General features: G+C 43.9%; 1 protein-coding gene across 5 annotated transcripts in view; it reads right to left on the reverse strand.

The window, feature by feature from the left end:
- Positions 1 to 11,921: 11,921 nt before the first annotated feature.
- Positions 11,922 to 14,947, reverse strand: part of FBN1 (fibrillin 1) — a 220,712-nt gene continuing 217,686 nt past the window's right edge. For all 5 annotated transcript variants that reach the window (XM_075007180.1, XM_075007179.1, XM_075007176.1 and 2 more), the window contains exon 66: positions 11,922 to 13,193. In XM_075007180.1, the coding sequence (XP_074863281.1) occupies positions 12,804 to 13,193 (390 nt within the window). In that variant the 3' untranslated portion in view covers positions 11,922 to 12,803. The remainder of the gene's footprint in view (positions 13,194 to 14,947) is intronic.

The following is a 14,947-nucleotide window of genomic DNA, read 5'->3' on the forward strand; positions in this document are numbered from 1 at the left end:
CCTTTACCAGCTATAATCCCCAATGGCAATGAGAGTAATTCTGTCTGATGACTAAGTATTTTGTTGTGACTTAATTGTAAAGTGAAAGTACGAGTTTCCTACTTGACAACCTTTGCCTTTGGAATCCTCGTGTGACAGACACATTCTTTTGCAACCTGTGTTTGGTGCGTAATGCCTTGTGAGAACCGCAACAACATTTCTTCTTCGAGTGGTCCCCGTGGGTGCTCCACAGTAGGTGTCGGGCTCGCCCCGGTGCTGCAGCTCGGAAAATCTTCAGCAGTCTCCGTCGGGTCGCGCATGCACTGATGAGCATCAGCTCTTTGCGCGCTTACGGTCACATGCGCGATCCGGTCCCCGTCAGTTCCTTCTCAACCGCTAACGGCTGCAGACGGAATCCTCTCCGGCTCCAACGCCGGAGACAGATAAATCTTATTTTTTCTCGTGTTAATAGTTTTTAACAGTTCATAGTTAGCAGTTCTATAGTTATTATAGTTAGTTACTCTGTTAAAAGTTGTTAAAAGCTAAAGACTATCTTAAAACCGCAGTGGCCGCCTCTGGGCGGGCCTGCTGCTTTTGTTTGTCAGCCTTCAAAGGCCAATGGTTATTAACATCACCTAATAGACTGTGAAGTGTGCTATTAGCACCTAAGGACTCAGACTTAAGTTTTAACAATGCCATCCCCCGGCTTTAAGAAGTGTGAATCTTGCCGGGAGGCCATGCCTGCTTCGGATGGCCATAGCAGATGCATACGGTGCCTCGGGGATACGCACGTTCCCCAGAAGTGCTCCCATTGTTCCAAGTTGACTAATAGAGCTAGAAAAGATAGAGAAATGAGGCTGAAGATGCTGCTAGTTGACAAAGCACTTCAGCCTGCCTCATCGGAGACAACGCATGCGGAGGGCTCTTCAGGATCGCACAAGAGGAAGGCTGCCTCTTTGACCTCCTCTGCGCAGAAGAAAAGAAGAGCCTCGCCTACTCGATCCCTGCCCCTTACTATTGGGAGCGGGACAAGTGTAACAAAGGGCCCACACATGCTGGCTTCCTCCACTGGTAAAGCCGCGGTGCATGCAAGCACTCAAGGCCCTGCAGCTACTGGGGAGACGGCACCGAGAGCCGTGCGGGCACTAGTCAGTCCGGCACCAGCTACTGCGGCACCGATCAAGACTTCCCCAGAGGCACCGGAGACAACGGCACCGAGGACGACGGCACTGGGATCGACGGCACCGGCAGCAGTGGAAATCAGCATGACACCTGCTCCGGTACCAAGCTCACCGATAAGACCACCCGAGAGGGTAAAGGCTAAAACGAAGACCAGGCACCGCAGCCCCTCTCCTGAGGTAATTGCGCTGCCTCTGTCACCATGATCACCACCGGAGATTCGACGGGCAGCAACACCTTCAGCCTGCCACAGACGTCCTTCTCCTTTTCTTCGGAGTCCATCCCAGGGGTCTGCACGCTTTTCTCCATCATCTAGCAGAGATCCCTACGAGTCTTCTCACAGAGGCTCTCCTTGTACGTCGGTATCATCTCGGAGGTCTCGACATTCCAGGCACCACCCTTACATCCTTGGGTCATGGTCCAGGTCTCCATCGCCAGGCCCCTGTCCCTGTTGCTACGACCGCCATCATTATGCGGGGCGTCAGCATAGGAGGTCGACGTCTCACTATGGATCCCCGTTGACCACCCCTCAATGCCACAGTGTTCTGCTTCCACCTGGGGGAACACCACGAGTTCCCCAAACAGAGGCTGGGTCTAAAGACATTGAACCCCACCTCGAAATTCCACAAAGGCAATCACATCAATACAGCCAGGATCCAGAGGAATTGGAGGAGAGATACCATAGTGATGCGTCCTTATCCTCGCCAGACGAGGCCGTGGTCCCTGGAGACATTTCTCCCCCAGATGACCTGAAACAGTTCCAGTAGCTGTTCAAACGAGTAGCTCAATCCCAAGATATTCAAGTGGCAGAGGTGCAGGAGAAACACCACAGACTCCTTAAAAACCTCAGGCCTCCATCTTCTTCTAAAATTGCTATTCCTCTGGACGATGCAATCATGGAGGCAGCCACTAATATATGGCAGACTCCAGCATCCGCTCCTCCTACCAACAAAAGAGCGGACAAAAAGTACTTTGTCCCTGCAAAAGGTATGGAATTTCTATTTAGTCATCCACAGCCAAACTCGCTAGTGGTTGAATCATCCCAACACAAGTCCAAATCGTCCCAGTACACATCTGGGGGATTGGACAAAGACATAAAGAAGCTGGATCTTCTGGGTAGAAAAGCCTACTCCTCTACTCTGTTGCTCCGCATGGCCAACTATGCCGCTCATTTGTTGAATCACAATTTCGACAACTATTCCAAGCTTACTGCCCTCATGGACTTCCTTCCGGAGGATAAAAGGCCAATTCTTAAGGCAATTGTGCAAGAGGGCTATGCGGCTTCTTGAGCGGGCGTGCAAATTGCACTGGATGTGGCGGACACAGCGTCCCACGCCGTGGCCACTGCAGTGGTAATGCGGAGAGAGTCATGGCTTCACACATCCGGCATTCCAAAGGAGTTACAGGTCAAAATTGCAGACCTCCCCTTCGACAACATAAAATTGTTTGCTGAATCGACTGACTCAGTCCTACACGCGAGCAAAGATTCCAGAGCGACACTTCGGACTTTGGAGATATATACCCCTCCGTTCAGAAGGAAGAAATTTTATCCTCAGCAACGCTGTTATGGTTACCAACAGCAACGTACCCAATTTCAACGGGGGTATGATCAGGGACGTCATCAACACACACATTATAAGGGCCCTAGGCGCCAGCCTCAGCAGGGCAACGCCTCCGCAGGGCAAAGTGCAAGACAGCAAGTTTGACGGGTATGTCGAGGGCCGCGAAGCCAAGACCGTACCTCAGTGCCAATCTCAGTACATGTTCCATCACCGACTCAAGCCATTTTACCCACAATGGAAAAGCATCACGTCGGACAAGTGGGTATTGGAGATTGTAAACACGGGACACACGATCCCCTTCCAGTCTTTACCTCCACCAAATCCTCCCACCGCACCCCTTCTCAGAGACCCCTCTCACCTAGCGGAATTAAGGCGGGAGGTGGACCACCTCCTATTCATAGGGGCGGTGGAGAGAGTACCGGAACAATTTCAAGGCAAAGGGTTCTACTCCAGGTATTTCCTGACGGAAAAGAAGACAGGAGGGTGGAGACCCATTTTGGATCTACGCGCCCTGAACCAGTACCTACGCAAACAGCTCTTCAAAATGACTACGATGGCTTCAATAATCATGGCACTAGACCATGGCGATTGGTTTGCAGCCCTCGACTTACAGGATGCGTATTTTCATATCGCAATGCATCCAGCCCACAGGCATTTCCTCCGGTTGCTTGTGGGCACAGATCATTTCCAGTACAGAGTCCTCCCATTCGGACTCCCTTCAGCACCCAGAGTCTACACCAAGACCTTAGCGGTGGTGTCAGCATACCTACACAGACAGGGAGTTTTCATTTTCCTGTACTTGGACGATTGCCTGCTAAAGGGAGCTTCCCGGGCGGAAGTATTACGGATGATACACATCACCACAAACACATTTATCTCACTGGGCCTCATCATCAATTTCTCAGTCAAAGACTGACCCCACGCAAAATATAGAGTTTATAGGGGCTCGGATAGACTCAGTCACATCAAGGGTGTATTTACCCGAGGCTCATTTTCGTGCCATCGAATCTCTCGTACAGCTACTAACGTACAGCCCCACTGTTCCAGTTCTCACGTGCTTACAACTGTTGGGGCATATGGCAACCACCACGTTTGTGGTGCAAAACGCCAGTCTGCATATGCGAGGATTGCAGCATTGGTTGGCAACCGTATACAAACCCTCAATCCACACCGTCCACAAGAGGGTGTCACTTACAACAAAGGCACGAAGCTCGCTAACATGGTGGGGAAACCCCAAGAATCTCCTAACAGGGGTGCCCTTCCGCCAACCGCAAATTACTGTGTTCGTTACAACAGATGCCTCCCATATGGGATGGGGGGCTCACATGGACAACAAAACCACTCAAGGATTATGGTCCCCCGCGGAGAAGACACTGCACATAAACATATTAGAGCTCAGGGCAGTGTTCAATGCGTGCAGGCATTTTCACTATTATCTGCGTGGAAAAATAGTCGGCGTGAATACTGACAACACCACCACGTTTTATATAAACCGACGGGGGAGCCAGGTCTCGTACGCTTTGTGTGGAGGCGGTCCGACTCTGGAACTGGTGCATCGCCAACAATATAATCATAAAGGCTTCATACCTACCGGGGGTCCACAATGTCAAGGCGGACCAACTCAGCAGACACTTTGCGCCCACTCACAAGTGGCAGATCCGTCCAGACCTACTTCACCAGGTGTTCTGCAGATGGGGTTTTCCCCAAATCGACTTGTTCGCCACCCGAGAAAACAAGAAATGTCCCCAATACTGCTCCAGAGTGGGCATGGGACAAGAGTCTTTGGGGGACGCTTTCATGATCCCATGGAAGGGCCCTCTACTTTATGCGTTCCCTCCCACGACACTTATACACAAGGTCTTGGAGAAGGCCAGAAGGGAGAAAGCAAGCATGATTCTCATAGTCCCAACCTGGGACCGGCAACAGTAGTTCCCGTTGCTCTTGTGCATGGCTCAGCATCGGCCATTTCCCCTACCAACAGTACTGGACATTCTCACTCAGGCTCGGGGGTCAATACTGCACCCACACCCGAAGAGACTTCGGCTACAAGCATGGCTAATCCATGGCTAAGCGCCTTAGAGGCTACATGCTCAGAGGGAGTACAACAAGTCCTTGAATGGCGTCGGAGAACTTCCACCAGAAAGACTTATCAGCACAAATGGTTGCGTTTTTCCGAATGGTGTTCCTCTAGGCAACTAATACCCCAGGACGCCACCATACCTACGATTCTGGATTATTTGCTACAACTCAAACAAAACGGACTTTCGCTATCCTCTATAAAGGTGCATCTGGCGGCTATATCAGCGTTTCGGCATGAAGAGGATGGATCAAGCACATTTGCCCATCCTGTTGTCTCGCGTTTCCCTAAAGGGGTTGGTGAACCTGTACCGCCCTCGGAAACCAATACCGCCATCATGGAGTTTAGACCTAGTTCTACACACCCTCTCGGGACCGCCCTTTGAACCATTGGCTACGGTCCCCCTTCGACTACTTACTATTAAGACGACTTTCCTCCTGGCAATCACGTCAGCTCGCAGAGTGAGCAAGCTCGCGGCCATAATGTCCACACCACCCTGCGCGATTTTCTCAAAAGATGAGGTGGTCTTACGATTACACCCAGCCTTCGTTCCGAAGGTCTCTTCAGACTTTCACATCAATGAACCAATAGTGCTGCCCTCGTTCTATCCTAAGCCTCACAACTCAAATGAAGAGTCACGGTTGCACTTACTTGACGTAAGAAGGGCACTGGCCTTCTACATCGATAGAACTAAACCTTTCCGGAAAATGGACAGACTCCTGGTGTCCATTGCATCCAGGTCAAAAGGAGAAGTGCTATCTTCACAGAGGATTTCAAATCACATTGTGTCTTGCATAAGACTGTGTTACGATATTTGCAAGACTCCTCTGCCAGTTCCGCCAAGAGCCCACTCTATTAGGGCGATGGCGGCGTCAACGGCCTTCTTCAAAGGCATCGCGCTGAGAGATATCTGCAGAGCGGCGACATGGTCTTCCTATGACACCTTCGCCAAGCACTACGCCATGCACAGGATGCTTGATGAGGATACACGCCTGTCGACAGCAGTCCTTTCACGGGCAAGCTGCGCATAAATCGGGTACCCACCTCCTTTTTCGGGGGGGGGGGGGTTACTGCTGGGTAGTCACCTACTGTGGAGCACCCACAGGGACCACTCGAAGAAGAAAGAGAAGTTACTCACCTGTAGTAACGATGGTTCTTCGAGATGTGTCCCCGTGGGTGCTCCACTACCCACCCGTTCCTCCCCACTTCGGAGCTCTGTTTGTGTGTTTTTCAGGGGCGTCCGGAGCAGTTGATCAGGAACTGGCGGGGATCGGATCGCGCACGTGACCGTAAGCGCGCAAAGAGCCGACGTGCATCGGCGCATGCACGACCCGACGGAGACTGCTGAAGATTTTCTGAGCTGCAGCGCCAGGGCGAGCCCGACACCTACTGTGGAGCACCCACGGGGACACATCTCGAAGAACCATCATTACTACACAGGTGAGTAACTTCTCTTTTCTTGTCTTTTTGGTTTTATTCCTTCTTGGAATAGTATTGCTTGCTCTTGTTTTTCACAGCATGCCAGCCAATGTGACTCCACCTTTTGTTAACCTATTTTGTGCACCAGATCTGGTAACAGCTCTAAGAATGTGCAGAGCAGAGATTGTCATTGCTCAGGTGCAAACTTGGGGGCATGCATATTTACCCAAAATAAAAAGTTGGGGCTTAGCCAAGTATCTGTGTGTTCCTTCCACACACATATTGGGGCAGAAGCTGATGGACTTTTTAAATGGTAACATTTTATCTGAGATAGTGTTTTGCTATGATCATATAAGCATGATTAGTGGTTTGGTCTGGAGAGCACTCTAAAGGGACATTGAGCTTAGATTTTTTCTTTTAGCCAACTAAAGTTAAAGCCCAAATATTACAAAGGACAAAATTCGAGCCACTTTGAATAACAGTGTGACGGTCATTCAGTCCTAGCTCCCCTGACATCTGGAGGCCATGAAATACCCCAGAGAGGATGGTATGGAATGAGGTCAGAAGGTCATGAGCCACATGGTTTTGAACATACTCCATTTTCCCTTAGGTCTCCTCCCCTGCCAGGATTGTGCTCTTCATTTGAGTAAAGTGCGTGTGCAGTGGTACACAAATGGTGTGGGTACCTTCATGCTGACTGGAACATGGACATCAGATAGACCTTTCTTGGTCTTGTTTTTGTCCTTATTTTGAGTGAAAAAGAGGCATTTGAACTTCAGTTGGAATTCTGACCCCCTAATGCTGTTGTGAGGCTTTATTCACTGTCATATTATGAGGTTTAAAAGGGGGAACCTAGAGATTGCTTTGAAAAATTGGCATTTGCTAGAAAGATGCAAAAGGCTCAGAAGGTAAAATGCTGCTCTCACCGAGTTTGATCATAAAGTGAGCTCGAATGTCACCAGTTTGATGTAGACTGGTTAGCATCACATGTATCTTTAAAGACAGGTGACATATGAATATGGGTAAGCGAAAGAGTTACAGAAAGGTGTGCTCAGAGTCAGTTTACAGCAGCAGGCAAAGATCAAATGTATCACACTCCTAGAGGGCGAGCTCTACCTGTGCTGAGGAACCTAGAGTTGTCAGTCCCATAGCAGAATTGTAGAACTGAAAGGAACCTCAGGAGCTCAAGTCCAGTCCCTTGCACTCATGTACCAAGTACCCTCTACGCCATCCCTGACAAGTATTTGTCTAACCTGCTCTTAAAAATCCCCAATGATGAAGATTCCACAGTCTCCCAAGACTTAACCACGTTGACAGGAAGTTTCTCTTACTGTCCAAACTAAACCTCTCTTGCTGCAATTTAACCCCATTGCTCCTTATCCTATTCTCAGAGGTTAGGGAGAATTAAATCTTCTCCCTCTTCCTTGTATCAACCTTTCAGATACTTGAAAACTGATACGTCTCCTGTCAGTCTCCTCTGTTCCAGCTATAAAAACCCAGTTTTCTAGATCTTTCATAATTTTTGTTGATCTCTGAATCTTTTTCCCCCAATTTGTCCACATCTTTCCTGAAATGTGGTGCCTGGAACTGGACACAATACTCCAGCTGATGCCTAATCAGCCCAAAGTAGATCAGATGAATTACCTCTTCTGACCCTCTTACAACTCTTCTGCTAATACATCCCAGAATTTTTTTTTTTTGCAATGGTGTCACACAGTTGAATCACATTTAGCTTGTGGTCCACTATGACCAGTAGATCCCTTTCCATAGTACTCCTTCCCATTTTGTATGTGGGCAACTGATTGTTCTTTACTAAGTACAGTACTTTGCATTTGTTCTTATTGAATTTCATCCTATTTGCCTCAGACCACCTCTCCAGTTTGTCCAGATCCTTTTAAATTATAATCTTATCCTCCAAAGCACTTGCAACCCCTCCCAGTTTAGTATTGCCAGAAAACTTTATAAGCATAATCTCCATGCCATTATGTAAATTGTTGATAAACATATGGAACAGAACAAGACCCAGAACTGATTCCAGCAGAACCCCTCTTGTTATACCTTTCCAGTATGACTGTGAAGCACTGATAACTACTTTCTGGGAACAGTTATTCAACCAGTTATGCACCCACCTTATAGTAGTTCCATCTAGGTTGGATTTCCCTAGTTTGTTAATGAGAATGTCATGTGAGACTGCATCAAATGCCTTATTAAGTCTTTACATACCATATCTACCACTTCCCACCTATCCACAAGGCTTATTATCCTGTCAAAGAAGGCTATCAGGGTGGCTTGACATGATTTGTTCTTGAGAAAGCCATACTGTTTTCACCATATTATCTTCTAGACATTTGCAAACTGATTCCTTAATTATCTGTTTTGTCGTCTTTCCTGGTACAGAAGTTAAGATGACTGGTCTATAATTTCCTGCCTTATCCTAATTTCCTTATTTCCCTTTTCAAATAGATGTGCCCTATATTTGCCCTTTTTCACTCTTCTGAAATTTCTCCGATAGTCCATGACTTTTCAAAGATGATAACTAATGGCTCAGATATGTCCTCAGTCAGCTCCTTGAGTGTCCTAGGGTGAATATCATCAGGCCCTTGTGACTTGAAGACTTCTAAGCCCTGGAAGTAATTTTTAATTTGTTCTTTCCCTATTTTAGCTTCTGAACCTACCCCATTTTCAGTGTCAGACTGTGGCAGACATCCAATCTCCAACAACCTTCTTGGTGAAAACTGAAACAGGGAAGTCATTAGGCACACCTCTGCTATTTCCACTGTTTTCTGTTATTGTTTTCCCTTTTGATTAAGTAATTGTGCTACTTGCTCCCTAATCTCCCTCTTGCTTCTAACATATTTGTAGAATGTTGTCTTGTTACCCTTTATGTCTCTAGCTAGTCTGAGTTTGTTTTGTGCCTTGCCATTTCTAATTTTGCCCCTTCATGCTTGTGTTGTTTCTAGTCATCCTTTGTAATTTGACCTAGTCTCCACCTTTTGTAGGATTCCTTTTTGATTTTTGGATCATTCAACACCTCATGGTTAAGCCAGTGTGGTCTCTTGCCATACTTTCTATGCCATGGAATAGTTTGCCTTTGTGCCCTTAATAATGTCTCTCTGAAAAACTGCTGTCTTCAATTGCTTTTCCTCTTAGACTTGTTTCCCATAGGATCTTACCTACCAACTCCTTGACTTTGCAAAAGTCTGCCTTCTTGAAATCCATTGCCTTTATTTTGCTCTTCTCCCTTCTACAACTCCACAGCCATCTAAAGTAAAAACCTGTCAAGAATTTGTTGGATAATCTGAGCCTTGCTGTGTTATTTTCCCGATAGATATGTGGGTAGTTGAAGTCCCCATTACCAGAGGTGAAAAAAGTACCCAAAAAGTTACTTGAGTAAAAGTGCAGCTGCTTTCACTTCCAGATACTTGCATACAATAAAGATGTGATGTGAGTGCACGCATGTCCTTACTTTTACTCAGGTAGTTTTCCAGAGAGACACCAGTGACCTGTACTTAAGTATATCTCCCCAAATGCTTTTACTCAAGTAACTTTCCGGTTACTTTTACCACCTCTTCCCATTAGCACCAAGTCCTGTGCTTTCCGAGTTATGTGGCCTGTAATAGATCCCCCACTTAAACTACAAGCTAGAAATATGTGTGTTAACTTATTACTTTGATAGGAAATCCCAGAAAGAACAGCTACCTGGAGATTGGTCTCAGCACTGCTACAAGAAAAATTAACAGTTTGGGTTCTTTGCAAGACACTTTGAAAAGACGACTGTGGAAATAGTCAAGTCCTGCCAAAATACAAATCATCTGTCAAGCGTACAAGATACTGTTACAATACACAGCAAGCTAAGAGATCAGGTTGATATATATAGTAATAAGACATTTTTGCTAAGCTGTATGTTACCCAGAAATTATATTATTTTGGCACATGGATATAAATTATGCCCAAAGTCACTGGCTAGAAGCCACATGAATATTTTAAATAGCTAAAAAAAGTATCAACATTTCCCCAACTCTAATATGAAAACTAACTTTTACATACAAAACCAGACTAAATCATCTCCTCTGCTTACAGTTAGTCTCTGTGAACTCACTACCAAGTCAAACAAAAGAAAACAATTGTATTTAATTGCTCTTGTAGGTTCCACAGACACCCCTGGGTTAGTGCAATATTGCTTTTTGCTGTTCAGCCCAAGCCAGAAGTAATGAAAACAATTAAACCCACATCAGTAATTATTGAAGTTAATAGTTTTAAAAGACATTGACAAGAATACAGAGACAAATCTCAATGCAGGGCCCAGTCCTGCCAAGAGGGAGACATGGGTGTTTGTACACACATCTATTTGCAGAACTGGGCATTAGTTTTTGTTAAAGGGATATTGTCAAAATTTTGTAGCACAACATTGGAATAATTTAAAAATTCTGTTTAGCTGACAGAGAGAACCTTCTGAAGGGTTGGTAACCCTATTCCCAACTGTCTTTTTTCCCTTCCCTGTTTCCGTTAACAAAGAAGATTTTCAGAGTTGTGCAGATAACACTGAGGCTACCTGAGTACAATGAAACATGGTTCAGCATGACAAGGTACTACATAAAGATTTAAATATTAATCAATAAATCTGCTCGACAGTGTCATTATAGAGCTCTCCAAAATAATATCTTTTAGTTCCTCTCAGTTGTTTTTATACAGGAAAAGGAAAAAAAAAGCCTTATAAACTCTAATATACATGCCTTCACTGGTGTAAAAAAAATGGTCACACTCTCTGTTGAAATAGGAATGGCATTATAATTGTAAAACTGCTATAGCTATTCAACATGTGGAAAATATGCTGTTCAAAACTGTGGCACTATGGTAAATAAAAGCAGACATGGCCTATTGAAAACATCATGGTGACCCTCTGTGTGCCAACTTCTTTTCACATTATTAACCTAGTTATGGAGAAGAATATCTAAGATGAAATCTGATTACAGAAAATACCCCTCTGAGTGATTATTACAGAACATTTCCTTTCCACAAACTATTGTGGCTCATTATATTTCCATATATCAACTACAATGCTGTCCAATCAAGTTTTTCCACTGTGTTTTCTGTGCATGAATTGTTTTCTTTTTTGGGGAGTATTACATTGTCACATATCGATGGAATGTTCTTTTCCTGATAAAGAGGTAGCTTATACCACGTTACAGACAAATACTGACACTTTCACGTTACACGTCATACAACTTGCATTTGATTTCAATATTGGATTATCTCTTTGTATTCAGCCTCAGATTATTTGACAACCAATGTTGGGAGGAAGAGAGAAGGATGGAATACTTTGTGCACGCCAGTGGGGCTTTTGGAGACAAGACTTTTGAAATGAAAGGCACATGTTTTCCAAATAATGATTTAACATCTGATTTTGCATGTTCTGGCTATTAGAAATAATGACTGACAGGACTGTTGGAAATGTTCTAACTTGCCCTTTGGGAGTCACATGTTAATTTTAAAGAATACCACCCCTGAATTAGTCTGGTGATTAATTCTGGATTTCTCTTCTGTCTTCCTCTGTAGGAAGACGGAATAAACTACAGATGCATGTGTTCAGTAATGAATCATCTATTCACACAATATATCCCATACTATACAGGAATGCATGAAGCACAAACATTCAGTCTAGCATACTGAAGAACACGGACTAGCAAGAACACAAAGTCACAGAATAAACTAAAAAACCCACTGTTTTATTGTGACGTTGGACCCTTGTTGATATGAATGATTATGGGTACTCTTGACATCTATTACATAACATCATGGTGTAGGATGGCACTGATTGTCATCTGACTTCTGAGAGTGTTTAATGGTCCCTACTGACCTCAGTGCATTTTGGTAAGTCACAGAAATGTCGTCATCAGGTTTGTGTATACAGTTAACAAGTAGTTGGTCTTTATAAGCACCATTACAAACCCTCACATTAAGGGTATTATTAATCTAGTTTACAAATGCTTCATTGATAAAAATAGTATGATTACAGTATACACACACTTAATTTACATGTATGGTATTATAGGCATAACTGAGATAAACTACTGAGCTAACTTTGGTTGATTGAAGTATGTAGACTGAATAACTGCAATTTTGGCTTCTAAGTTGTGTAAATATTACAGTGCATTTATAAATCTAGGTTGAAAATTTACTAGCACCAAATGGATATCATAAATGGCTGACCTATTAAGTTGTAGTTGGAGAAGCAAAGTTTAAGAATTACAAAAATAGAGAAGTCCATCAGTTGAAAGCACATTCCTGTACCTCTGCTGAAAGGATGTGTCTCAGCATGAGTGGCCAACTTCCAATGATAAAAGTCCCAGTTTTCAAGATTCAACATATCAAGGTAGTTCAGCTACACTTTTAAGAAGCCTGAGAAAGTGGTTGTTTTGAGCTAGGGTATTCATCCTGTACCTTACTTATGTAATGATATAATAGTGCTCATACAGACAAATGTACTCATGAAAGACTGTACCTATGATATGGAGAATCTGATTGGGTGGAACATTCAGTCTATCTATCTATCTTTGGTTTTAATTATTTGGTCTTTGGTTGATGAATTAATGAAGCAAAATCTGAATTTTCATTTTCAGGTTATCTCCCAGCTCACCACTGAGGTAGTCTTTGTCATGTTTGTCTTCAAGCTGGCTAAGTTCCTTCTTTTTATAGAGTGGAGTACTACTGATTTGTAAAGAGTAGGTTCCAGGCATTGGCTTCTTCTTTGTGAAATGAAGGTAGCTTATGCCTTCCTTCTGATTGATTCTAAAGAAACCATCTTCATTTCCAGAGTCAATTAAATATCGGTTGTGATTTGTCAGTGTTGTGAGAGCAGGAAGAAGTTCCAGGATGCGATCTTTGTTGTTAAGCCCAGAAATGTTGAAGGAGAAGATGGCTGTTTTTTCAACATCCCAACTGGCCAGGCTGACCTCTGGTTCCATTTCAGGTTGATCCTGTACAAGAAATATAACATTAGTTTCTGCTTTGTCAGAAAACAGTTTCATACATTTATAAAATATTTCTTTCCAACTTAGGAGGCCATTTAACAAAAAAGTTGAAAACTGTACTGGTGCCTGTCCTATACCCCAGGCAATTGCATTAGCTCCAACTGAATTGTTGAGGTCTAGGTCAGAGCAGTATTATGCAGTTTGTCTTGTGGATGAAGGCAAAAGAGAAAGTCTTAAGTTACTTGCAACAAGCATTCTGTGTATGGGTTATCTCTTGCCTACACTGAAGTCAGAAGTGTGTTTTCCTACTTAGACAGATGTATATGCACTGGCTTTGACTGAGATAGTGCACTAAAATAGCAGCCTAGCTGTTGTTGCTAGTGCCAACGAGGGTTAAGTACCCTGAATACAACCTAAGTCTTGGATGGGATTGTGTTCAGGCTGGCTAATGTCTCCCACCACCTTCACTGCAGTTTCTATGCTACTGTTTTTAGCACCATCACTCTGTCAAAGACAGTGTGTGTACATCTATCTAAGGGCGAAATTATACCTGTGGCTCCATTGCCGATTAGTCTAAGTCAAGGTGATTGAGCTCATGTAAGACAAGCTAAACTCCATTGATATATTAGCAATATTTCTCTAAGGCAGAGTTTCAGGAACCATAAAAGAATGTCAGCTGAAATTATATTAAATTTCATCTGCCAGCAAACATGCTAAGCTTTGATATCCTGATGATTTTTAGGAACAGCTATCAAACTGGAGCATTCCAGCTTGTTTCACATTCTTCACAGCTTCTTCTTCAAGTATATTTATTGTGATTTACTAATTCATTGACCTTGTGTGTTTACACATTTTTTCACCAATTTCTAGGGGTCCAGAAAAATGCATCCAAAACCCCTTTGCGTGGGCAAACCTCCCTTATATTTGCACATGAGGAACAACTACCCATGTATACAACTGTTGGATTGCTCACACAAACATGACCTATTCTACATGTGTGAAAGTCATCCCTGATACCCAGTGTTAACACAGAAAAAGATGAAATATCTGCATGTACAAATATATGTAAGATGAAAGCATATAGGACACATAGCTTGTTAAGTGTGCACGAGGGATAGGGACATTGTAGGAGGCCCTTTAAAATTCTCTGGGTTACACCCATCACGAGGTGCAACTCAAAACTAAAAGAAATGTATTTTCAGAATTATGAGAAATCCATATAACCTGAAGACTATAAGAACAGTCATACTGGGTTAGACAAATGTCCATTTAGCCCAGTATCTGTCTTCCAACAGTAACTAATGCCTGGGGCCCCAGACTGAATGAACAGAACAGGGAATCAAGTGATGCATCCCGTCACCCATTTGCAGAACTCAGATCATACCCCACCTTTGTCATCTCCTTTCCAAGATGAAAAGGCCTAGTCCTATTAATCCCTCCTCATATGGAAACCTTTCCATACCCCTATCATTTTCATTGCCCTTCTCTGAAGCTTTTCCAATTCCAAGATACCTTTTTATGACCATAGCAACCATCCATTCCCTTGCAGCCTGTGTGCATTTTAATGGAAATTCAGCCACTGTCAGTTTACAGCTGTTTTATTTCAGCTAGAGAAGATGGACGGGGATGAATTAAATGACCTTGGATCTGCTGCCATTTCTAATAATTAAAATTTCTGAAAAATAACAACATGAAGTTCATAGTATAACTCCGTTGAAGGAAGTCCTTTGGCCTGCATTATACTAGAGTTCAGATCAGAT

Source organism: Carettochelys insculpta, chromosome 12 (assembly GCF_033958435.1).
Source record: "Carettochelys insculpta isolate YL-2023 chromosome 12, ASM3395843v1, whole genome shotgun sequence".
Lineage (NCBI taxonomy): Eukaryota > Metazoa > Chordata > Testudines > Carettochelyidae > Carettochelys > Carettochelys insculpta.